We start from the raw sequence: 25,761 nt of genomic DNA on the forward strand, positions 1-25,761 counted from the left end.
AGACTTGATATATCAATATAAAAACACTTAAATAATGACTTAATGACATTTATAACCACAGACATGATGGCTTAGTACAGTATTTATTAATAACATTTATAATTGCATTATTACCAAATAAATAAATGAGAAACACCAGCGAAGGGAATTTTTCACGTAAATATTGACAACCCAAACCTTGTTCCTATTAGACAAAGAAATGTAGGTTTAATTATATCACACAGTTCATTCACTTATTCACTTTTCATGTATTTAAAGATTTTAATAGAGTGAATCTAAAAGAGAACCGAAAATAATGTAAACATGTATGTACACTAGGGGTGCACGATTCAGGAAATCTCACGATTCGATTCACAATGGATTCGCGATTCAAAATCAGTTCTCAATTCAATACATTCATAGATTTGATTCTAGATTGATGTTTTGAGTTCCTCTTTCCATTTGACTGCAGCAGACAGTCTGTCAAAGACAAAAAAAGTTTCGGAAATGCAAAAATGACACATACAAGTCATTTTAAAGGTTTGCAGCAAGTTGCTTTATTTCTAAATACTGAAATGTCCATATATAAGCTGTCATGACATTGCAGCTACATATTCTCTTCCCCTGCTGCATGCGTAAATGCAAAGTAACAGTATGTCAACATCACTACAATAATAATTGTAATTCTTTTTAAAGTATATTCAATTATCATATTTAGCTGTAATATGGCTACTGTGATGATTTAAAAGTACAGGTTAAAGAGACTTAATACATTTTTAATAGTTATAACTATTAAAAATCTCAAAAGTCAATGCATGTCAAGCTGCTTCACACTTCTGTTTTAATGATATTCATATTTTCACACATTATTGATGTTTCCCAATATTTACATAATGATGCATACAGTAAAACCAAAAGCAGCAGGAACATGAAAATGAGTTGTGAGCTGCATGTTTGTGTATGAGAGATGTTGTCAATATAAATTTAGCCCAAAGCTCATAGTTTAGTCAACGTGAAAGAGAGAAAGAGACTGTTTAGCTGTGCGGGTTGTTCACCACCTCTGTCAACCAGACCTGTTTCCTGTCAGACTGTATGAGGATGAACACTGTTGACAGGTTGGTTTTTAGCGCTCTTGTTTCTGTGTGATGGAGGATCAGAGATGATTTTCTGTTTCTGCTGTGTGTTGCTTCTGTATCTGTTGCGCTACAATGGAGAGAAGGTAAACATAGAGATGATTAAAGATATTTTCAATTCACTTCTGTTGCAACTTCATCAGTCAGCATCACACATTTAAAAGAGTGCATTATGTTTATGTTAATGGTTACAGTAATGAGGAACATGACATGTCTGTCCATGTCTTTGTCTGTTAATTATGAGGATATCTCAACTACTTCTTTGATTTTAAAGATATCTGGTAGAAAGTTGGGCCTTGGGACAATGAATGTGAGAAAGAACCAATTATAGCAATAGCACCATCATGTGGCCGTTCTGAGGCACTTCACATTTTGGATCATGATTCCTGAAATGTTAAGTGGAGAAGCTGAATTATTTTTCATGGTTAAAAAAATAAAACCTATAAATATAGACCACTGTTGGGACTACATGTGGACCACAGTTTACCACATGTTTCAAGACTCCAAGAAACGTGAGCCCTGGGGGTTCACACCCAAAGTGTGAAGCTCCACCCATGGATCCAGGTTATCAAAACTAGAGGTTCCCCTCTTATCTCTCTCTTTCTCCTCCAGTCACCAGGTGACTGCAGCCATCTTGCCATTGTTTGTTTATTTGTCTGATTCAGCCAAACTTCTGCTCAGTTCATCTTTGTACAAATCTCTGAGATACTATAATGTCTGTGAGTGTTTGCTAATTGATATCCAGTTATTTCTGCTGTTATAAGTAAAATCTGGAAATATTGAGTCTTTCTTGAGTTTAAAATATCATCTGACTGTATTTAAAACAATATTTGCTGCTCAACATTTTCATATCCACAACTTTCAGGTCATTCACCTCTTCTCCAGATAGTGACAGTGATGCTGATCATCAGGATTAAAGAAACTATTACGATCACCACACGAACAGGCATCTGCCACAGGTAAGGAGAGGCTGGAAGACAAGGAAACATTCACAATCACTAATTAGTTTCTTTCATTTTAATCTTAGTGAATATTACTGTAAATCTAGTGTCTTTTCCACATACTCTGAATACATATCTTCATCTTTGAATTCATGTTTTCACATCTTGGTTGTAAGCTCTGACGTACACCTGTTATGACTTTGTTTCATCTTGTGATCATACCTGTGTTTGTGTGTGCAGGTGTAGTTGAAGGTGTCTTTTTATCTTCTGTGTGGGATCATTCAAATCAAGGTTGTAGGTTTGTTTTTAACTTTGGTGGGACAGTTTTTGTCGGACGGCCGAAATAGTTGTGTATGTGCACTTGGTCTCCATCTCTTTTCCTGCTCATATGTACACGTCACACACAGAAAGAGCCTGACTCTGCAAAATGTTTACTTTACTGAATATGCATTCGATGACCTGCCTGAAACCAAAGTTGTATCATAAGGTTTTATTTATATAACTCTGAGACGAAAATTAATATTTAAAATTGACATTTCATAGACCGTCACAGTAAATAAATAAAAAATAAATGTATAACAGCCTGTAGTTGATGTGTTAATGTGTTTGAATGATCTGTTGTAAAGTTTTCTAACCTCACCTCTGCAGCTCTACTTTTATAATTCAACATTTAGATCTGGTTCATTTTACTCATTTACTTGTTCATTTTCTATTTGGGTTAATGACTTATTTATTGCAGTCATACCTGTGTTTGTAGCTGGTGGTGATGTTGATCTTTCATCATCATCTGTGCAGAACAGAGAAAATATATATTACAGGGCAGAAAATGTATTTTACTACAGCTAACTGTTAACAGAATGTCACAAAATGATTCAGTTTTTGAAAAAGGAACAACGCTACTTTAATATTTGTGCTGAGTCAGCAACAGTTCAAGTTCTCACAACAAAAACCACCTGAATGTTGAGCATGTTGTGTGCTCGACTTCCTACATTGAAACTGTAGTTTCACTTGAACACAGTGTTAAAACTTTCCCAGGCTCTTATATCTGTATCTGTTTGTTTAATGACTGCATTTAAAGTGTTTTCTGCTTTTTGTTCTTCTTTGAGTTCTTGTCTCTGGGCTCTAAGATCAATAAAAGCTTTTAATCAGTTTAACAATTCAACAGTTAGAACTGTTTCATTTTACTCATTTTCTTTTCAGGTTTCTTTATGTGACTTATTTATTGCAGTCATACCTGTGTTTTCAGCAGATGTAGGTGATATTGATTCTTCATCATCATCTGTGCAGAACAGAGAAAATATATATTACAGGGCAGAAAATGTATTTTACTACAGCTAACTGTTTACAGAATGTCACAAAATGATTCAGTTTTTGAAAACGTAACAACGCTACTTTAATATTTGTGCTGAGTCAGCAACAGTTCAAGTTCTCACAACAAAATCCACCTGAATGTTGAGCATGTTGTGTGCTCGACTTCCAACATTGAAACTGCAGTTTCACTTGAACACAGTGTTAAAACTTTCCCAGGCTCTTATATCTCTGCTACTACTAGTTTACTAGTTTTAATAAATCAGGTTGCACCATTAACTGTTAGAAATGTTTTATCTAGTGAACATTTAATGTGTAAATCGATAGCAAGGAAACATCTGTAGTGCCATCTAATAGCTGTGTAGTGTGAGGGGCCGCTGGTTCCACAAGTGTTCTTCCGGTTTTCAAAATTTTCTTTCACGATCTCCTTGATGTTACTGAACATAGAAACTCAGGACTCTCCTGGATAAATGAATGATCCTTCAGGTTTATATTCTGACCACCAGTTTACAGTATTTACACTTAGTTTCTCAGAAATCATGTTTTGTCTGTGATTTTGGTGGATGGCTAAGAATACTACAATACCCATGAGCCTCAGCTGCTGTTGCTATGGAGAAGAAGCCTTTGGCTCTGTAGATTGTAAAATCAATTTGTCAACACTGTAATCTTTGGCTTCTGCCTGCTGTTAGCAGTGCACATGAGTGGATTTTAAGCTCAGTGATTGGCTGTTTCTTACAGAAATGCACTTTGGGAGTCGTAGTTAATTTCTACCTTGAAATATTTATGTACACAGTCAACTTTTTATCTTTAATTGTTCATCTTTTTTCTGACGATTTAACCATCCAAGCAGTAGAAGTGCTCAGTGTAACATTGTCTGTGAGAAAAATGAACAGAATTTTTACCTCCGGAACCAGGAACGCCAAAAATATCTCCTCTAATTTTGCAACTCTATGAGAAACAGCCAACTATGTAAACAGGAAGTGACTATGGCATCAACAGTTTTAGGAGCCAAAAGATAAAATAAACTTAAATGTGAATCGTTTTTCAATGTAGGTGTGACACAACAAAATCCACCTGAATGTTGAGCATGTTGTGTGCTCGACTTCCAACATTGAAACTATAGTTTCACTTGAACACAGTGTTAAAACTTTCCCAGGCTCTTATATCTCTGCATCCGTTTGTCTCATAACTGCATTTAAAGTTTTTAATCAATTTAACATTTTAGCGTTTCCATTTGGGTATGCCAAATGGGCAAAAATTCCAAAAAAAAGGGTGGATGTTAAGAGGCTGTTTCATTTTACTCATTTTCTTTTCAGGTTTCTTTATGTGACTTATTTATTGCAGTCATACCTTTGTTTTTAGATGATGGTGATGTTATAGAAGTTGCTGTAGGTGATGTTGGTGATGTTGATGTTGTATTATCATCTGTGCAGAACAGAGAAAATATATATTACAGGGCAGAAAATGTATTTTACTACAGCTAACTGTTTACACAATGTCACAAAATGATTCGGTTTTTGAAAAAGTACCAACACTACTTTAATATTTGTGCTGAGTCAGCAACAGTTCAAGTTCTCACAACAAAAACCACCTGAATGTTGAACATGTTGTCTGCTTGACTTCCTACATTGAAACTGTAGTTTCACTTGAACACAGTGTTAAAACTTTCCCAGGCTCTTATATCTGTATCTGTTTGTTTAATTACTGCATTTAAAGTGTTTTCTGCCGTTTTGTTCGTTTAGATCGATCACCCTTAATCAGTTTAATTTAACATTTAGATCTGTTTTATCTTACTCTCTCCCTCCTCCTTTTTCTTAGTTTTTGGTGGTGCAGTTGTTGTTATTGTTGCTGTAGTTGTAGTTGAGGTTGTTGTCGGTGGTGTGCTGTTTACTTGTGTGTGAGATGGAGGAAATAGATACAACAGGGCAGCAAAATACATTTTACCACAGAAAGTTATGAAATCATTCATCAGTTTTGAAACAGGAAATAGGCGATGGCCAGTTTTGTGGTGAGTTATCAAGCAGAGCAAATGTTCTCATGACTTAAAGCACTTGAATGTTGAGGATATTGTTTCTGTTTAATTTGAAGCAGCATTAAAGTTTCTCTCTTATGTGAACTGATCATATTTGTTATTGTTCAGCCTTGTGTTTCGTTATATTTCTTCATATAACTCTCTGTAACACCAGGCTAGCTGTTTCCTTCTGTTTCCAGTCTTTATGCTAAGCTAAGCTAACCGGCTGCTGGCTGTAGCTTCATGTTTAATGGACAGATATGAATGTGGTATCGATCTAAGTGGTGGTACCAGTTTTTCCTTTCATTTGTCACCTGTCTGTATTTTACATATACAGAATATACGTTGCCTGTAAAAAGTTTTCATCCCTCTTGGAATTTTACATGTCTTTTCACACCGATCAACAGAAAATACTCTTATGTGTCAAAGTAGAAACAGATCTCTACAAAGTGATCTAAATGAATTACAAATATAAATACATCATCTGTTTTATTTGTAAAATATAGATCTGGAAAGACACTTGTAACTATCACATTCAAATAAATGTAGTGGAGTAAAAAGTACAATATTCTCCTCTGAGATCTAGCGGACAGGAAGTAGAAAGTAACATCAAATGGTTCCTAAAAACTGTATTTAAGTAAATGTACTTAGTTACATTCCACCACTGGTTGATCTTCTCTTCTAACTCTCAGTAAGAAAGTTAAACATGTTAATAAATTTACCAAAATGTCAGATTATTCCTTTAAATAACTTCTTCTCTGTGCTTTACCTGCCTTCATATTTTTGTGTTTCTTTGAGTTTTTGTGTCTCACCTCTCTCAGACTGATCACGTTTAGATTTGCAGCTGAGCAACAAACATTAAGTTAGTAAAAACCAAGATTCATGTTTTATAACATGCCATCATAAACACATGTATTCATGATAAAGTCAGTGACACATGGAAGAGTTTTGTTCCAAAACAAGATTTTCTTTGATAAACTAACTTCTGTTTCTACACAAAGTGGAGAATTGTTACAGTCACTAAAAGTTCTCTTACTGTATTGATATCTAACTTAAAGCTGCACTAATATATTGGCTGATATCAGCTTATCAGACTGTTTGTGTCGGCCACTAATTAACAGAAACATCAGTACAGAAATATGACAGATAAATAATGGTTTGAGGTCATTTAGAAACAGTTTCTGCACTGATGAGTTTATTTTTACACTGCAAAGTGTCCTGTGCAGAACACACTGTGATCACACTTTGAAGTGATGCTTATTGAAAATGTTATAATCTTATATATATCTAATATGTCAACTGTGTTTCCATTAATCTCTCTGCTCCACGTCACTTTACCCTCCACAGAGTGAGAACAATGCAGAGAGACTTGTTGCTCCTCTTTGACTATTTGATGGATTATTTCTGCAAAATAAACACAGTTTACAATAACTAAACATCCATTTTCAGAATGTCAACATTTCTAATATTGCAAAGAACTGAAAAGTTGTTTTCCATCAGAGTCAGAATCACATTTAACTGTCGAGTGCAAACTGCTAATCATGAAAAACATGTGATCATACCTGTGTTTGTGTGTGCAGGTGTAGTTGAAGGTGTCTTTTTATCTTCTGTGTGGGATCGTTCAAATCAAGGTTGTAGGTTTGTTTTTAACTTTGGTGGGACATTTTTTGTCGGACGGCCAAAACAGTTGTGTATGTACATTTGGACTCCATCTCTTTTCCTGCTCACACACAGAAAGAGCCTGACTCTGCAAAATGTTTACTTTACTGAATATGCATTTGATGACCTGCCTGAAACCAAACTTGTATCATGAGTTTTTATCTATATAAATCTGAGACCAAAATTAAAATTTAAAATTGACATTTAATAGACCGTCACAGTAAATGTTACAAAAATAAATGTATAACAGCCTGTAGTTAATGTGTTAATGTGTTTGAATGATCTATTGTAAAGTTTTCTAACCTCACCTCTGCAGCTCTACTTTTATAATTCAACATTTAGATCTGGTTCATTTTATTCATTTACTTGTTCATTTTCTATTTGGTTTATTGACTTATTTATTGCAGTCATACCTGTGTTTGCAGCTGGTGGTGATGTTGATCTTTCATCATCATCTGTGCAGAACAGAGAAAATATATATTACAGGGCAGAAAATGTATTTTACTACAGCTAACTGTTAACAGAATGTCACAAAATGATTCAGTTTTTGAAAAAGGAACAACGCTACTTTAATATTTGTGCTGAGTCAGCAACAGTTCAAGTTCTCACAACAAAATCCACCTGAATGTTGAGCATGTTGTGTGCTCGACTTCCAACATTGAAACTATATTTTCTCTTGAACACAGTGTTAAAACTTTCCCAGGCTCTTATATCTGTATCTGTTTGTTTAATTACTGCATTTAAAGTGTTTTCTGCTTTTTGTTCTTCTTTGAGTTCTTGTCTCTGGGCTCTCAGATCAATAAAAGCTTTTAATCAGTTTAACAATTCAACAGTTAGAACTGTTTCATTTTACTCATTTTCTTTTCAGGTTTCTTTATGTGACTTATTTATTGCAGTCATACCTGTGTTTTCAGCTAGTGGTGATGTTGATTCTTCATCATCATCTGTGTAGAATAGAGAAAATATATATTACAGGGCAGAAAATGTATTTTACTACAGCTAACTGTTTACAGAATGTCACAAAATAATTCACAGTTTTTGAAAAAGGAACAACGCTACTTTAATATTTGTGCTGAGTCAGCAACAGTTCAAGTTCTCACAACAAAAACCACCTGAATGTTGAGCATGTTGTGTGCTCGACTTCCAACATTGAAACTATAGTTTCACTTGAACACAGTGTTAAAACTTTCCCAGGCTCTTATATCTCTGCTACTACTAGTTTACTAGTTTTAGTAAATCAGGTTGCACCATTAACTGTTAGAAATGTTTTATCTAGTGAACATTTCATGTGTAAATCGATAGCAAGGAAACATCTGTAGTGCCATCTAATAGCTGTGAAGTGTGAGGGGCCGCTGGTTCCACAAGTGTTTTTCTGGTTTTCAAAATTTTCTTTAAACGATCTCCTCGATGTTACTGAACATAGAAACTCAGGACTCTCCTGGATAAATGAATGATCCTACAGGTTTATATTCTGACCACCAGTTTACAGTATTTACACTTAGTTTCTCAGAAATCATGTTTTGTCTGTGATTTTGGTGGACGGCTAAGAATACTACAATACCCATGAGCCTCAGCTGCTGTTGCTATGGAGAAGAAGCCTTTGGCTCTGTAGATTGTAAAATCAATTTTGTCAACACTGTAATCTTTGGCTTCTGCCTGCTGTTAGCAGTGCACATGAGTGGATTTTAAACTCAGTGATTGGCTGTTTCTTGCAGAAATGCACTTTGGGAGTCGTAGTTAATTTCTACCTTGAAATTATTATATACACAGTCAACTTTTTATCTTTAATTGTTCATCTTTTTTCTGGTGATTTAACCATCCAAGCAGTAGAAGTGCTCAGTGAAACATTGTCTGTGAGAAAAACGAACAGAATTTTTACCTCCGGAACCAGGAACGCCAAAAATATCTCCTCTAATTTTGCAACTCTATGAGAAACAGCCAACTATGTAAACAGGAAGTGACTATAGCATCATGAGCTGTAACATAACTTCCAACAATAACAGTTTTAGGAGCCAAAAGATAAAATAAACTTAAATGTGAATCGTTTTTCAATGTAGGTGTGACACAACAAAAACCATCTGAATGTTGAGCATGTTGTGTGCTCGACTTCCTACATTGAAACTATAGTTTCACTTGAACACAGTGTTAAAACTTTCCCAGGCTCTTATATCTCTGCATCCGTTTGTCTCATAACTGCATTTAAAGTTTTTAATCAATTTAACATTTTAGCATTTCCATTTGGGTATGCCAAATGGGCAAAAATTCCAAAAAAAAGGGTGGATGTTAAGAGGCTGTTTCATTTTACTCATTTTCTTTTCAGGTTTCTTTATGTGACTTATTTATTGCAGTCATACCTTTGTCTTCAGCAGATGTTGTATATGATGTTGAGTCTTCATCATCATCTGTGCAGAATAGAGAAAATATATATTACAGGGCAGAAAATGTATTTTACTACAGCTAACTGTTTACAGAATGTCACAAATTGATTCAGTTTTTGAAAAAGGAACAACGTTACTTTAATATTTGTGCTGAGTCAGCAACAGTTCAAGTTCTCACAACAAAAACCACCTGAATGTTGAGCATGTTGTGTGCTCGACTTCCAACATTGAAACTGTAGTTTCACTTGAACACAGTGTTAAAACTTTCCCAGGCTCTTATATCTGTATCTGTTTGTTTAATTACTGCGTTTAAAGTGTTTTCTGCCGTTTTGTTCGTTGAGATCGATCACCCTTAATCAGTTTAATTTAACATTTAGATCTGTTTTCATCTTACTCTCCCCCTCCTCCGTTGTTGTTGTTGGTGTCCTGTTTTCTTCTGTGTGAGATGGAGGAAATAGATACAACAGAGCAGCAAAATGCATTTTACCACAGAAAGTTATGAAATCATTCATCAGTTTTGAAGCAGGAAATAGGCGATGGCCAGTTTTGTGGTGAGTTATCAAGCAGAGCAAATGTTCTCATGACTTAAACCACTTGAATGTTGAGGATATTGTTTCTGTTTAATTTGAAGCAGCATTAAAGTTTCTCTCTTATGTGAACTGATCATATTTGTTATTGTTCAGCCTTGTGTGTCGTTATATTTCTTCATATAACTCTCTGTAACACCAGGCTAGCTGTTTCCTTCTGTTTCCAGTCTTTATGCTAAGCTAAGCTAACCGGCTGCTGGCTGTAGCTTCATGTTTAATGGACAGATATGAATGTGGTATCGATCTAAGTGGTGGTACCAGTTTTTCCTTTCATTTGTCACCCGTCTGTATTTTACATATACAGAATATACGTTGCCTGTAAAAAGTTTTCACCCTTCTTGGAATTTTACATGTCTTTTCACACCCATCAATAGAAAATACTCTTATGTGTCAAAGTAGAAACAGATCTCTACAAAGTGATCTGAATTAATTACAAATATAAATACATCATCTGTTTTATTTGTAAAATATAGATCTGAAAGACACTTGTAACTATCACATTCAAATAAATGTAGTGGAGTAAAAAGTACAATATTCTCCTCTGAGATCTAGCGGACAGGAAGTAGAAAGTAACATCAAATGGTTCCTAAAAACTGTATTTAAGTAAATGCACTTAGTTACATTCCACCACTGGTTGATCTTCTCTTCTAACTCTCAGTAAGAAAGTTAAACATGTTAATAAATTTACCAAAATGTCAGATTATTCCTTTAAATAACTTCTTCTCTGTGCTTTACCTGCCTTCATATTTTTGTGTGTGTCTTTGAGTTCTTGTGTCTCACCTCTCTCAGACTGATCACCTTTGCTCACGTTTAGATACAGAGCTGGTTTTCCACCACAGTAGTACAGTCCAGAGTCACCAGGCTGCACGTCTGGTATATTCAGATACTTGTCAACAGCTGAAACATGAGGCCTGATTTGTTGTCGTTTTCCATCAATCTCTCTGGTCCATGTTGGAACATGTGACCCTCCAACATCAGGACATGTCAGAGTGACGTTAGACTTCTCTGCAATACTGACTGTTGTTGTTCCTGTGAGCAACAAACATTAAGTTAGTAAAAACCAAGATTCATGTTTTATAACATGCCATCATAAACACATGTATTCATGATAAAGTCAGTGACACATGGAAGAGTTTTGTTCCAAAACAAGATTTTCTTTGATTAACTAACTTCTGTTTCTACACAAAGTGGAGAATTGTTACAGTCACTAAAAGTTCTCTTACTGTATTGATACCTAACTTAAAGCTGCACTAATATATTGGCTGATATCAGCTTATCAGACTGTTTGTGTCGGCCACTAATTAACAGATACATCAGTACAGAAATATGACAGATAAATAAAGGTTTGAGGTCATTTAGAAACAGTTTCTGCACTGATGAGTTTATTTTTACACTGCAAAGTGTCCTGTGCAGAACACACTGTGATCACACTTTGAAGTGATGCTTATTGAAAATGTTATAATCTTAAACCAGCAGTCAGGTGTCCATATGAGCAGTGAAAGAGGTTTTCCTCGCTATAATCATTCCTCCTGTTCATACTGGATATTAAAAGATCCTTCAAATGTGCTTTCAATGGAAGTGATGGAGGACAAAATCCACAGTGTGTCCACACAGTCATTTAAAAGTCTGTGTGAAGCTTCTATTCAGCTTCAGCAGTCTGAGTTAGTCATATCAAGTGGATATCTGACACATTTACAGTCTTTTTAGCATCAAATTCCCTCTTTGTGTTTCCTCGGACAGTGTTTCCCTGTTGAGCTGCAGGTGGAAGTATAGTAACAAAAAGAGGAACTTTGGTACTAAAAAGACTGTAACGTTGAAAGATATCTACTTGATTTGACTCATTTGGACGCTGAAGCTTCATATTAGCTTCAGATAAACTTTGAAATACATTTTTGCACAGGAGGAGGACTGTGGATTTTGTCCTCCATCACTTCCATTGTAAGGTCATTATGAAGGGATCTTCTAATGGTCAGTATGAACAGGAGGAATGATTACAGCAAGAAAAACAGCTTTAATGTTCATTTGAGCTCCTGATTGTTGGTTATAAGTTCCTAAATGAGGTTTTAGAGAAAAGGACTTAATTCAGGTGTTTGTTTCCTGTGTGACTCTACATGAACAAGACGACCTGTTCCTTTAAAAGGAAAAGAACAATAGAAATGACGTATTAGAGAACTTTAAAAAGATATTTTTCTTCACTGACCATAAAAAGCTGTTTATTAATTTACCACAAACAAAGTAAAGCACATCACATAAAAAAATACAATAAAATGACGAACGTATAAAAATACACAGAAATATTTAAGTAACTACAGTAACGAGAAGTTAATGTTATAAATTAATTGGGCCTCTATTCTTAACAGTCAGTGTGAAATTAAAACCTGGTTTTGAGTTATGAAAGTAATAAGTAATGCTGATGTTATTTCTTACAATATATTTGTTATTGAAGTTAAAACCACATTTACCTTTGAAATGCATCATTTCATTAATATGTCAATGTATGTATTTAATCACAGTTTAGAAAATGAAAAGTGAAGCACAGAGACGAGACTTTGAAACAGGAAGAAACAGGAAGCAGAACAACTTTGACAGAGTTTGATGTTACCTGATGGGATCACCGTCAGTTCCACAGCTGATTCATTATTACACAAGTATTTTCCAGAGTCTGAGACAGCAACTCTAGAGATGTGCAGTGACTTATCTGCTAATGAACTGTATCGTTTGTGGGAGTCATTGAATCTTTGGTCTCCGTCACCATCAGCTATTAATATGTCAACTGTGTTTCCATTAATCTCTCTGCTCCACGTCACTTTACCCTCCACAGAGTGAGAACAATGCAGAGAGACTTGTTGCTCCTCTTTGACTATTTGATGGATTATTTCTGCAAAAGAAACATAGTTTACAAGAACTAAACATCCATTTTCAGAATGTCAACATTTCTAATATTGCAAAGAACTGAAAAGTTGTTTTCCATCAGAGTCAGAATCACATTTAACTGTCGAGTGCAAACTGCTAATCATGAAAAACATGAAGACCTTAAAGCATTACTGCACTTCACTTTTAACTTCTGACTTTACATCATTCACACCATCAGCTAATGTGTGTGTGGTGGTGGGGGGGCAGCGGTCACAATGCACTGCAACCTTACATGTGGTTTTGTGTGCGTGCACATTTGTGCACCACCATCTCTTGTCACTGTGTGAGTCTGTAGATATTTTAGATCATTTTTAGATCATATAAATATATGTAGGTTAGACTATGTTTGCACCTTCATATTACTGTTCATCTCTTTTTACTATCAATATTAATGTTTGTTTATAATATGTTTATTTATATGGTCGTAGTGTATGTTTTATATAATGTAATATATAAATTGTATATATATAATATAACATTTATACTTTTGATTTCTTTTTCATCTTTATTACTTTTTCTATCTTTAATCTTAGCAGCTATAAGCTAATCTAGGAGGGCCTAAACTGCATTTCACTGCATATTGTATTGTTTGTTTTGTGTACGTGACCAATAAACAACTTTGAACTTGATTTATTCAAATACATGAATATGACAATGAACCTGAACGTGTTTCAACAAATCACTAAAATCTCTATAAAATACTTTATACATCAGCTAAATTCACTGTATGGAGAAACTGACCTTTACCTTCAGACTACGATATGAACAATATGTAAAATACTGGAAACAATGGACAACATACTTTATATGTAAAAAGTAAAAGTAAGTAAATGTATTTGTACAGCAAGTGCTTTACAAGCGCGTAATACAACATACAAAAAAGAAAGAAATCATAGCAGATGAAGTGACCACCCAAGTCACATGATTAAGTAGTGCAAAACTAAAAAACACAATAAAACCATAAAATGCTGACCTGGTGCTTACAGGTTACCCTGCCTGTCTAAACGAGTTTGTCTTTAGCTGCTTTTTAAATGAATCCACAGAGTCAGCAGACTGTGAGGGAGCAGGCAGAGCGTTACATAGTTTAGATGCTACGACTTCAAAAACTCGATCACCTCGAGTCTTAAGGCGTTTGTGTGAGACAGACAGCAAGCCTGACTGTGCAAAGCTCTGTAAGTAAGAATGAGAATCTTAAATGGGATCCTAAATGTGACAGAGGCAACCTTTACTGGAACAACAACCAGAACCTCCGTCTCATCAGCACCGAGCTGTAACAACTTTTCTGCCGTCCAGTCTCTAATAGCGTTAAGACAGTCGAGGAGCCTGGGAGTGTAGATACAGGCCTCTAGTTCTCTGGCAAAGCAGGAACTAAGTTAGATTTCTTTAATATGGGCTGGATAGTAGCAGCTTAAAATAGGAAGGGAAACATCACGAAGACAAAGAAGAATTAACAATAGCTCAATTAATTAATTAATTAATTATCAATACTTCCTATAAGATGTATCATGCTGCACTCTTTTAGCCTGAAAACACCAGTAAAAATAAAGAGTTGCACCACATTCATCACTCACTCTATGACATGAACAAACATGAACATTATTATTAAAGCTGATGAAAAAGAGTAAAGTTCTTACCTGCTGTCACATTACAGCCCAGAACTAAAGCTAACAGGCAGCTGCAGATGTTCATCCTCATCCTCCGACAGACTGAACCACAATGAACAGAGACAGTTTCTATCTGAGAGAAGAACAGGAACTCAGTGTATACGTGTGTTCCTCTGACTTTAAAGGCTGCACCCTCACCTCTCAAATATCTTTCTTTTTCTTTCTTTCTCTTTCTTTGTGGTTAATGAACACTGATGAGGAAACTCTAGTGTGAACAGTGTGATCATGTTTCACACGGACAGTTCCAGGACATGAAAGTAACTCAAATGACTTTATTACATATTAGTTATTATTGTTTTTAAACTGAGACTGAGAGACTTTAAAGTTTTACTCGCTGATATTTTTTAGTTTTTTGTTTTAATGTGTTTGTGTGTGTGTGTGTGTGTGGGTGTGTGATGGTTGTTCTGTGTGAATGAACTGTCTTCTTGTGATCTTGTATGTATGTAATTTGTTCTCAGGTCTCTTGCTGAAGAGATTTTGGTCTCAATGTGATTTCCTGAACAGATAAAGATGAACTAACTAACAAATTAGATTCACAGGTCTTTTAAAAAATGTTTTAATTAATTTGTTTGCAGATTCATTCTTTTAAATTTTAGGAAAGTGATGATTTGATTTGTACACAAAGGCATTCACATATTATAAAAACACACTTTTCCCTACATACAGTATGTTCCAACACTGTCTCTTCATGTACGACTTAATAACAGCAAATATAAAATTGATCTGATGAATCTATGTCCAATATTTACTCTCTTTTAGCTTTGGTTATTTCTCCTTGAACTCCTGACAACAATATCTGGCTCTTTATCTCATCACCATTGAAAGACTAACGAGCAGGTCAAAGAAACTCAAACTAATCAACTTAAAATCATTGAAAGACAGGTGATCTGAACAATGAGAGCTGCCAAAGAAAGAAGAAACCAAACCACCACATTCTGGGTGAACACAGTCCGAGACAGATGCAGCAGAACTTTCCAGCCAGATATCAAACCACACAGAGACCACTCAAGCACAGAAGCTGTTCAGCAGCAACCATATATGTTGATTTAGAGGAAACATGACGTGCTTCCTGCATGACAAACGTCTCAGTGAGGGGACATTTTTTCTAATCCCCAGAACTTTAATCTGATCTGGTGTCATAACAGAGAAGAAGTGACACTGATGCAGGCGGTCGGGTCACTAATGCTAAATACAGACACACTGATGGTGTTTTCACAATATCACAGAAAAACTGCTTTTGTGTTCATCTTCATCATTGTGTTTGTGGTTTGTTGCGACGGCTCTGCGCAGGTGCACCAAAAGATCAAATGTGTTGAACTTTGATCCCAGTTGAACTAACCTTTGTAGATGCTGTTGACCACTGCTTGAACTGAAAGATGGACTCAAGACAAATTACTTTTGTTTTTGAATTTCCAGAACTGGACAATAACAAACCCGACCTCATATCAAGACCAGACAAAAAATATATTTGCTTTGTGAAATATCAGCAAGCAGATGTTGCCTCGTTTGGGACTGTCTCATCCACTGTGTGGGAGACAGAGAGCTCAATCAAATTATCCAGTATCCTTATTTTCAACAATCATTGTTTTGCAGCAAAACACTTAACTCTGATCCAGGAAACAAGGTGGTTCAATAGTGTTAAAAGGAAATCACACATAGAACATGAAGCAGAAATGACTCCTACATAAGTTTATTAGTAATTGGTGCACAAAAACAGAAATAGGGAAGGATGTGGAACTCTAGTCATTGGTGTGTAGTGCAGAGTTGGGTGGAGAGTATGTGTGAAGTGCGACATCATGCAAAGGAAAAACAAACAACACCAAGTCTGCACAATCCTCTGAATTTATTCTACTGTATTCAGAAATTTCCAGATCTGCATCAAAATGCACAAAGTGAAAGAAAATGATGCTGAGCAGCTGATGGTGACTGATGATTGTTTGGAGAAAAGTTCCCTTCTGTCCAGGAATATTAGAGCTCAGTTTGTACAAGGATGAATTGTGCAATCTGTCATGTAGCTGTAGCATCACCCATAGAGGAAATGCCATCAACTACACTACTGCTACACAAACATATTTAAATGGCTTTAATGGCTCAGTGATCATGACTCAGACTTACTGAAAGTTTGCACAATTACTGAGGTGTTTTCCACAAATATTGAATGTAATTCAGATATATTTTACATTATTTTATATTATTCATTTACATCTTTTTTATATAACAAACTGGCAGATGAATGCTTCTCAAATCACTCTGAGAGAAAGGGAATAATTGGATGTGTTTCCCAAAATGTTGATCTATTATAAATAACAAAAAAAACAATAGTTCTAATGCATTTTCACATTATATACAGCATTTATAGACATGTCATTTTAAACTTCAGACAGTTGTCCTCCAGGTGCTGAAGGCAGTGCTGACGATGATGAGGATGAGAAGAGGATTGCAATTATTATATGAAGAAACACTGGTCACAAGAAAGGAGCATCTGGAAGATAAGTGAACATAATCACAACCTCATCAGTCGTCAAGTACAAAGATGTGCAGAGTGAAAAACAAGATTCATGTCTTATAATTCATTATTATCTGCTGTCATGCATTCAGGATAAAGTCAGTGGCTGAGTGAAGAGTTGAAGGAAAACCCAGCTCAGGAATAACAAGGGAATAAGAGGGTAATATCTTGTGAACTACAGGGTAATACAGGTAATACAATTATGTACTTTGATGACAAAGGGCATATAATATAACAGAGTAATATGCCAAAGATAATAATGTAAACATTGTGTTTTGATTCTCATGTCAATCTGTGGTAGATAAAAAAGCAAACTTAAAATGAATGAAAGGTGTTTTGTGATTTTGGAGACTGTGTGCCCTGCATCTGCGTCTGCATCTGCGTCTGCAATAAGAGCTGGTCTGAGCAGGATTTATCGCAAACGTAATTTTATGCCAAAATAAGCACCAAAACTGAACTGCGTCAGCTAATAAACACAGTCTCAGTTGCTGCTCTCCTCCCACGTCGGCTGAAGCAGCTCCGTTGGTGTCCAGAAATGACCAAACAGGCACAGACGCAAAAAATAGACTTATGTCTGATGAAAACTGCATAAAGACTGCGTTTACCTGCCGCTGGGCTTGTGCCGGCAGGAAAATAGGGACCTCAGTATAATTACCATGAATCAGGGCTGGAAAATGAACAAACACATTTCCTCCAAATTCTATAGTTGTACTCCTTTAGAGACTAAACATTAAAGTTATTACCTGGAAACATTGGTGGTAATTTCTGCATAATAATCACTAATCAGTGATGTAAAATGCTGAACTACCAGTTTCTACTTCATTTTGTGGTTCTGCTACGGAGCCTCTTAACATCCACCCTTTTTTTGGAATTTTCACCCATGTGGCATACCTGAATGGAAACGCTTATAACAGAAGAACTGTGAGGCCACAATGCATGTATTAGGCTTCATTTGAAAGGTAACATCTTCTAGTTCCTGGAAATGTGCTTGATTAGCATGTAGCTAAAACACAACCGAAACTACAACAGTTCAAATATGGCTCAAAAAAGTGTTTTTGCTCCTCATCTATAATGAGTCATATTTGAATAACAATAACTAGGACATACTTTATGCCAGAACTATGCAAATCACCACATATCTTCTACATCTTGTCAACCACACCTGTATAAAATTCCAGACCTCTAGACCTGATCAGATCAAGGGAGTTTTTAGTTTGTGTTGTCACTGGTGTCCCCGAACCTCTCCAAAATGTCTCCTAGTGGCCAGATTGTGTCAATTGTTTTTACTCATTACTGCAGTTCTTACAGTAAAACTATTGTGTGTGTTTCCAGGTCTGAAATAAAAAATTTTACAGTATGTTTATTGTGAATGTGATGATATTACACTGATATTATTATATGAGTATTGTGAGACCATGGAACTAATTATCACCCCTCTATTTCCTTTTTGCTGATAGTATTATGCCACCTAGTATTACCTCTACTGATAGATTTTACAATTACCTTATTACTAAGTAAATATTAACTCTGATAAAACCTGATGAGCTTTTGTTGAACCATTTTTACCTTGAGATGTTTTTTATACATTATTACCCTCCTGTTTTGATATTAGCAAGATTTAACCAGTTTATTACCAGAGTATTACTGAGACGATTTCACCTCCTTATTACCTCGTTATTACTGAGCTTGAATGTAAAGTGTTTATGAGTTGAACTCTGAAACAAGATCTGATTTGAGACACTAACACCTGCAGTGGATGACACTTACTTACTGACACTTTACTTAAAGATACTCTGTGAATTTGTTACAGCTCACAGTGAGCTGAGAGAATTTAACAAACACAACAAATAACTGCTCGATTACAGTAACAGCAGTAAATATGATTCATTTTAAAGTTATGAGTCATATATGCATCCTTTTTATGCTGCACAATACTTTGATACAACATAAAATCTTTCACAATAAACTTTAAACAACATATGCAACATTTACAAATCAAACCTTACAATTGTTAAGTTGAAATTAGATTTTTTAAATATTGTTTTTGATACAGAAAAAAAAACTTTTAATAAAGTTTAATGTTACCTGATGGGATCACTGTCAGTTCCGCAGCTGGTTCGTCGTTACAGAAGTATTTTCCAGCATTTGAGAGAGCAGCTCTGTGAATGTGCAGTGACTTGTCTGCTAAAGAACTGTATTTCTTATAAGGATCATGAACATGTTTTATGTCTCTGTCGCCATCGACTGTCAGTACATCTAATTTGATATTTTTTTCTCTCTCTGCTCCACGTCACTTTACCCTCCACAGAGTGAGGACAGCGCAGAGTGATTGAATCCTTCTCCTCGATTACTTCATGGATTATTTGTGTAAATGAAACACAGATTGAAGTGAAAATATCGAACATGGCATTATTAGTAATATTATGAGAATGTCCTGTCTACTAGATGGTTTAATAACTGTCAGAATAATATTTAAATGTCAAAATCAAGCAGTGAGCAAACATTGAAACTGACTTTGTGTCTCTTTCTAAAGAGGAGATGGATCAACTTTTAACTAATGGCTTTATTGATGGTTAATAAATAATCTACTAATGCTTTACAGATCAGTTATAAGACAGTAATGATAGCAACTTTGCCAAAAACATCCCTTTGGCTGGTGTTCATCCTCACTCACGCTGACTTTTTCTTTTTAGCTCTTTTTGTATTCATCACGTTGGGCCTTCTGGACCAAAACCCACCTATTAACAATACTAACATTTACACATGTAGACTTGATATATCAATATAAAAACACTTAAATAATGACTTAATGACATTTATAACCACAGACATGATGGCTTAGTGCAGTATTTATTAATAACATTTATAACTGCATTATTACCAAATAAATAAATGATAAACACCAGCGAAGGGAATTTTTCACGTAAATATTGACAACCCAAACCTTGTTCATATTAGACAAAGAAATGTAGGTTTAATTATATCACACAGTTCATTCACTTATTCACTTTTCATGTATTTAAAGATTTTAATAGAGTGAATCTAAAAGAGAACCGAAAATAATGTAAACATGTATGTACACTAGGGGTGCACGATTCAGGAAATCTCACGATTCGATTCACAATCGATTCGCGATTCAAAATCAGTTCTCAATTCAATACATTCATAGATTTGATTCTAGATTGATGTTTTGAGTTCCTCTTTCCATTTGACTGCAGCAGACAGTCTGTGAAAGACAAAAAAAGTTTCTGAAATGCAAAAATGACACATACAAGTCATTTTAAAGGTTTGCAGCAAGTTGCTTTATTTCTAAATACTGAAATGTCCATATATAAGCTGTCATGACATTGCAGCTACATATTCTCTTCCCCTGCTGCATGCGTAAATGCAAAGTAACAGTATGTCAACATCACTACAATAATAATTGTAATTCTTTTTAAAGTATATTCAATTATCATATTTAGCTGTAATATGGCTACTGTGATGATTTAAAAGTACAGGTTAAAGAGACTTAATACATTTTTAATAGTTATAACTATTAAAAATCTCAAAAGTCAATGCATGTCAAGCTGCTTCACACTTCTGTTTTAATGATATTCATATTTTCACACATTATTGATGTTTCCCAATATTTACATAATGATGCATACAGTAAAACCAAAAGCAGCAGGAACATGACAATGAGTTGTGAGCTGCATGTTTGTGTATGAGAGATGTTGTCAATATAAATTTAGCCCAAAGCTCATAGTTTAGTCAACGTGAAAGAGAGAAAGAGACTGTTTAGCTGTGCGGGTTGTTCAGCACCTCTGTCAACCAGACCTGTTTCCTGTCAGACTGTATGAGGATGAACACTGTTGACAGGTTGGTTTTTACCGCTCTTGTTTCTGTGTGATGGAGGATCAGAGATGATTTTCTGTTTCTGCTGTGTGTTGCTTCTGTATCTGTTGTGCTACAATGGAGAGAAGGTAAACATAGAAATGATTAAAGATATTTTCAATTCACTTCTGTTGCAACTTCATCAGTCAGCATCACACATTTAAAAGAGTGCATTATGTTTATGTTAATGGTTACAGTAATGAGGAACATGACATGTCTGTCCATGTCTTTGTCTGTTAATTATGAGGATATCTCAAAGGCTACTTCTTCAATTTTAAAGATATCTGGTAGAAAGTTGGGCTATAATTTTCTTTCTATAATTTCTATAATACTTTCTATAATTTCAGTAAGTGTGACAGATCTGACATAAACTGCTATGACTCATAAATTCAAATTTAGATGACATGTGCACATTTCAACTTTGAACCATCCTGGTTCATTTGACTACATTTCACCAATAAGTGGCGCTACAGGAACATAATGAATTAAAATGGCCGTCACTCAATATTTATTTGTCTGATTCAGCCAAACTTCTGCTCAGTTCATCTTTGTACAAATCTCTGAGCTACTATAATGTCTGTGAGTGTTTGCTAGTTGATATCCAGTTATTTCTGCTGTTATAAGTAAATTCTGAAAATATTGAGTCTTTCTTGAGTTTAAAATATCATCTGACTGTAATTTTTAAAACAATATTTGCTGCTCAACATTTTCATATCCACAACTTTCAGGTCATTCACCTCTTCTCCAGGTAGTGACGGTGATGCTGATCATCAGGATTAAATAAAGTATTACGATCACCACACGAACAGGCATCCGCCACAGGTAAGGAGAGGCTGGAAGACAAGGAAACATTCACAATCACTAATTAGTTTCTTTCATTTTAATCTTGGTGAATATTACTGTAAATCTAGTGTCTTTTCCACATACTCTGAATACATATCTTCATCTTTGAATTCATGTTTTCACATCTTGGTTGTAAGCTCTGACGTACACCTGTTACGACTTTGTTTCATCTTGTGATCATACCTGTGTTTGTGTGTGCAGTAGTAGTTGAAGGTGTCTTTTTATCTTCTGTGTGGGATCATTCAAATCAAGGTTGTAGGCTTGTTTTTAACTTTGGTGGGACATTTTTTGTCGGATGGCCAAAATAGTTGTGTATGTGCACTTGGTCTCCATCTCTTTTCCTGCTCATATGTACACGTCACACACAGAAAGAGCCTGACTCTGCAAAATGTTTACTTTACTGAATATGCATTTGATGACCTGCCTGAAACCAAACTTGTATCATGAGTTTTTATTGATATAAATCTGAGACCAAAAGTAATATTTAAAATTGACGTTTAATAGACCGTCACAGTAAATGTTGCAATGTTAATGTTAAAATGTCAAACTTTTGTTTTAAAGACGTACTTACTGAATCTGATAGAATAGAATAGAATAAAATGGAATCAACTTTATTGATCACCAGAGTAGAAAAAATGTCTTCTGCGCACCAAAACATAAAACAGGAACATGTAACATATAAAACAGATGTGGTAACAGCTGAGACAAAGATACACTGCTAATTGTTTACACTACATTTCTACATTTGAAATGTACTATATCATTTAATTTTACATGCCAAATGTAGTGTGTATGAACCACTTTATAAATACATGTAAGGAGGAGATTTGATCTTTAAAAATATAAACATAAAGTTTAATGTTACCTGATGGGATCACTGTCAGTTCCACAGCTGCTTTATTATTACACAAGTATTTTCCAGAGTCTGAGAGAGCAGTTTTGAGGATGAGCAGCGACTTATCTGCTAATGAACTGTATCGTTTGTGGGGGTCATTGAATCTTTGCTCTCTGTCACCATCAACTGTAAGTATGTCAACTGTGTTTCCATTAATCTCTCTGCTCCACGTCACTTTACCCTCCACAGAGTGAGAACAATGCAGAAAGACATGTTCCTTCTCCTCGACTATTTGATGGATCATTTCTGAAAAAAGAAACAGAACTTTTAAATAAATAAGAAAGTTTACATTTAACAGTCAAATGCAGCGATTTCACAGTGAATATGACCTTCAAGCTTCAAGCCCAGAATGTACCAAGTACCAAGCACTTTATGACAATAAACATATAGTTAGTGCATTAAATAAATGCAGTTTAAACAAGTTTATGTGCAGGTGTTGTTGTAGTTGAAGGTGTCTTTTTATCTTCTGTGTGGGATCGTTCAAATCAAGGTTGTAGGTTTGTTTTTAACTTTGGTGGGACATTTTTTGTTGGATGGCCAAAATAGTTGTGTATGTGCACTTGGTCTCCATCTCTTTTCCTGCTCATATGTACACGTCACACACAGAAAAAGCCTGACTCTGCAAAATGTTTACTTTACTGAATATGCATTTGATGACCTGCCTGAAACCAAACTTGTATCATGAGTTTTTATTGATATAAATCTGAGACCAAAATTAATATTTAAAATTAACGTTTAATAGACCGTCACAGTAAATGTTACAAAAATAAATGTATAACAGCCTGTAGTTAATGTGTTAATGTGTTTGAATGATCTGTTGTAAAGTTTTCTAACCTCACCTCTGCAGCTCTACTTTTATAATTCAACATTTAGATCTGGTTCATTTTACTCATTTACTTGTTCATTTTCTATTTGGGTTTATTGACTTATTTGTTGCAGTCATACCTGTGTTTGCAGCTGGTGGTGATGTTGTAGAAGTTGTTGTAGGTGATATTGGGGTTTTTTTATCTTCTGTGCAGAATAGAGAAAATATATATTACAGGGCAGAAAATGTATTTTACTACAGCTAACTGTTTACAGAATGTCACAAAATGATTCAGTTTTTGAAAAAGTAACAACGTTACTTTAATATTTGTGCTGAGTCAGCAACAGTTCAAGTTCTCACAACAAAATCCACCTGAATGTTGAGCATGTTGTGTGCTCGACTTCCTACATTGAAACTGTAGTTTCACTTGAACACAGTGTTAAAACTTTCCCAGGCTCTTATATCTCTGCTACTACTAGTTTACTAGTTTTTAGTAAATCAGGTTGCACCATTAACTGTTAGAAATGTTTTATCTAGTGAACATTTAATGTGTAAATCGATAGCAAGGAAACATCTGTAGTGCCATCTAATAGCTGTGTAGTGTGAGGGGCCGCTGGTTCCACAAGTGTTCTTCCGGTTTTCAAAATTTTCTTTCACGATCTCCTTGATGTTACTGAACATAGAAACTCAGGACTCTCCTGGATAAATGAATGATCCTACAGGTTTATATTCTGACCACCAGTTTACAGTATTTACACTTAGTTTCTCAGAAATCATGTTTTGTCTGTGATTTTGGTGGACGGCTAAGAATACTACAATACCCATGAGCCTCAGCTGCTGTTGCTATGGAGAAGAAGCCTTTGGCTCTGTGGATTGTAAAATCAATTTGTCAACACTGTAATCTTTGGCTTCTGCCTGCTGTTAGCAGTGCACATGAGTGGATTTTAAGCTCAGTGATTGGCTGTTTCTTGCAGAAATGCACTTTGGGAGTCGTAGTTAATTTCTACCTTGAAATATTTATGTACACAGTCGACTTTTTATCTTTAATTGTTCATCTTTTTTCTGATGATTTAACCATCCAAGTGGTAGAAGTGCTCAGTGTAACATTGTCTGTGAGAAAAATGAACAGAATTTTTACCTCCGGAACCAGGAACGCCAAAAATATCTCCTCTAATTTTGCAACTCTATGAGAAACAGCCAACTATGTAAACAGGAAGTGACTATAGCATCATGAGCTGTAACATAACTTCCGACAATAACAGTTTAGGAGCCAAAAGATAAAATAAACTGAACTGCGAATCCTTTTTCAATGTAGGTGTGACACAACAAAATCCATCTGAATGTTGAGCATGTTGTGTGCTCGACTTCCTACATTGAAACTATAGTTTCACTTGAACACAGTGTTAAAACTTTCCCAGGCTCTTATATCTGTATCTGTTTGTTTAATTACTGCATTTAAAGTGTTTTCTGCTTTTTTGTTCATTTAGATCGATCACCTTTTAATCAGTTTAATTTAACATTTAGATCTGTTTTATCTTTCTTCTTTTTGTTTCCGGGTTTCTTGGTGTGACTTTGTTTCTTTGTTGTTGTTGTCGGTGGTGTCCTATTTTCTTCTGTGTGAGATGGAGGAAATAGATACAACAGGGCAGCAAAATGCATTTTACCACAGAAAGTTATGAAATCATTCATCAGTATTGAAACAGGAAATAGGTGATGGCCAGTTTTGTGGTGAGTTATCAAGCAGAGCAAATGTTCTCATGACTTAAAGCACTTGAATGTTGAGGATATTGTTTCTGTTTAATTTGAAGCAGCATTAAAGTTTCTCTCTTATTTGAACTGATCATATTTGTTATTGTTCAGCCTTGTGTGTCGTTATATTTCTGCATATAACTCTCTGTAACACCAGGCTAGCTGTTTCCATCTGTTTCCAGTCTTTATGCTAAGCTAAGCTAACCGGCTGCTGGCTGTAGCTTCATGTTTAATGGACAGATATGAATGTGGTATCGATCTAAGTGGTGGTACCAGTTTTTCCTTTCATTTGTCACCCGTCTGTATTTTACATGTACAGAATATACGTTGCCTGTAAAAAGTTTTCACCCCTCTTGGAATTTTACATGTCTTTTCACACCCATCAATAGAAAATACTCTTATGTGTCAAAGTAGAAACAGATCTCTACAAAGTGATCTAAATTAATTACAAATATAAATACATCATCTGTTTTATTTGTAAAATATAGATCTGGAAAGACACTTGTAACTATCA

The 25,761-nt window shown here is 35.2% G+C and overlaps 1 protein-coding gene, 1 long non-coding RNA gene and 3 gene segments (V, D, J or C); 2 read left to right on the forward strand and 3 right to left on the reverse strand.

Annotated features, from left to right (window-relative positions):
* The window catches only part of LOC121913208, an 899,212-nt gene that overhangs the window by 680,861 nt on the left and 192,590 nt on the right, over positions 1–25,761 (forward strand).
* Positions 1–25,761, reverse strand: part of LOC121913212 — a 747,540-nt gene that overhangs the window by 670,258 nt on the left and 51,521 nt on the right.
* Positions 1–25,761, forward strand: part of LOC121913210 — a 756,822-nt gene that overhangs the window by 666,782 nt on the left and 64,279 nt on the right.
* LOC121913183 (transcription initiation factor TFIID subunit 12-like) overlaps positions 1–25,761 on the reverse strand; it is a 133,199-nt gene that overhangs the window by 102,998 nt on the left and 4,440 nt on the right. The window contains exons 4-7 of one of the 2 annotated variants that reach the window (XM_042435883.1): positions 23,639–23,704; positions 22,664–22,939; positions 21,693–21,788; positions 740–1,182 (exon numbers count right to left, since the gene is read on the reverse strand). In XM_042435883.1, the coding sequence (XP_042291817.1) occupies positions 1,133–1,182; positions 21,693–21,788; positions 22,664–22,939; positions 23,639–23,704 (488 nt within the window). In that variant the 3' untranslated portion in view covers positions 740–1,132. Of the gene's footprint in view, positions 1,183–21,692; positions 21,789–22,663; positions 22,940–23,638; positions 23,705–25,761 lie in introns of those variants that run through there. The other variant, XR_006100230.1, reaches the window with a different exon arrangement.
* On the reverse strand, positions 12,418–14,635 carry LOC121913261. The gene is made up of 3 exons (XR_006100267.1): positions 14,544–14,635; positions 13,883–14,079; positions 12,418–12,874 (listed from the first exon to the last, which is right to left on the reverse strand). It is a non-coding gene; the product is annotated as an uncharacterized LOC121913261 (long non-coding RNA).

The sequence above is a fragment of the Thunnus maccoyii genome, chromosome 15, assembly GCF_910596095.1.
Source record: "Thunnus maccoyii chromosome 15, fThuMac1.1, whole genome shotgun sequence".
Lineage (NCBI taxonomy): Eukaryota > Metazoa > Chordata > Actinopteri > Scombriformes > Scombridae > Thunnus > Thunnus maccoyii.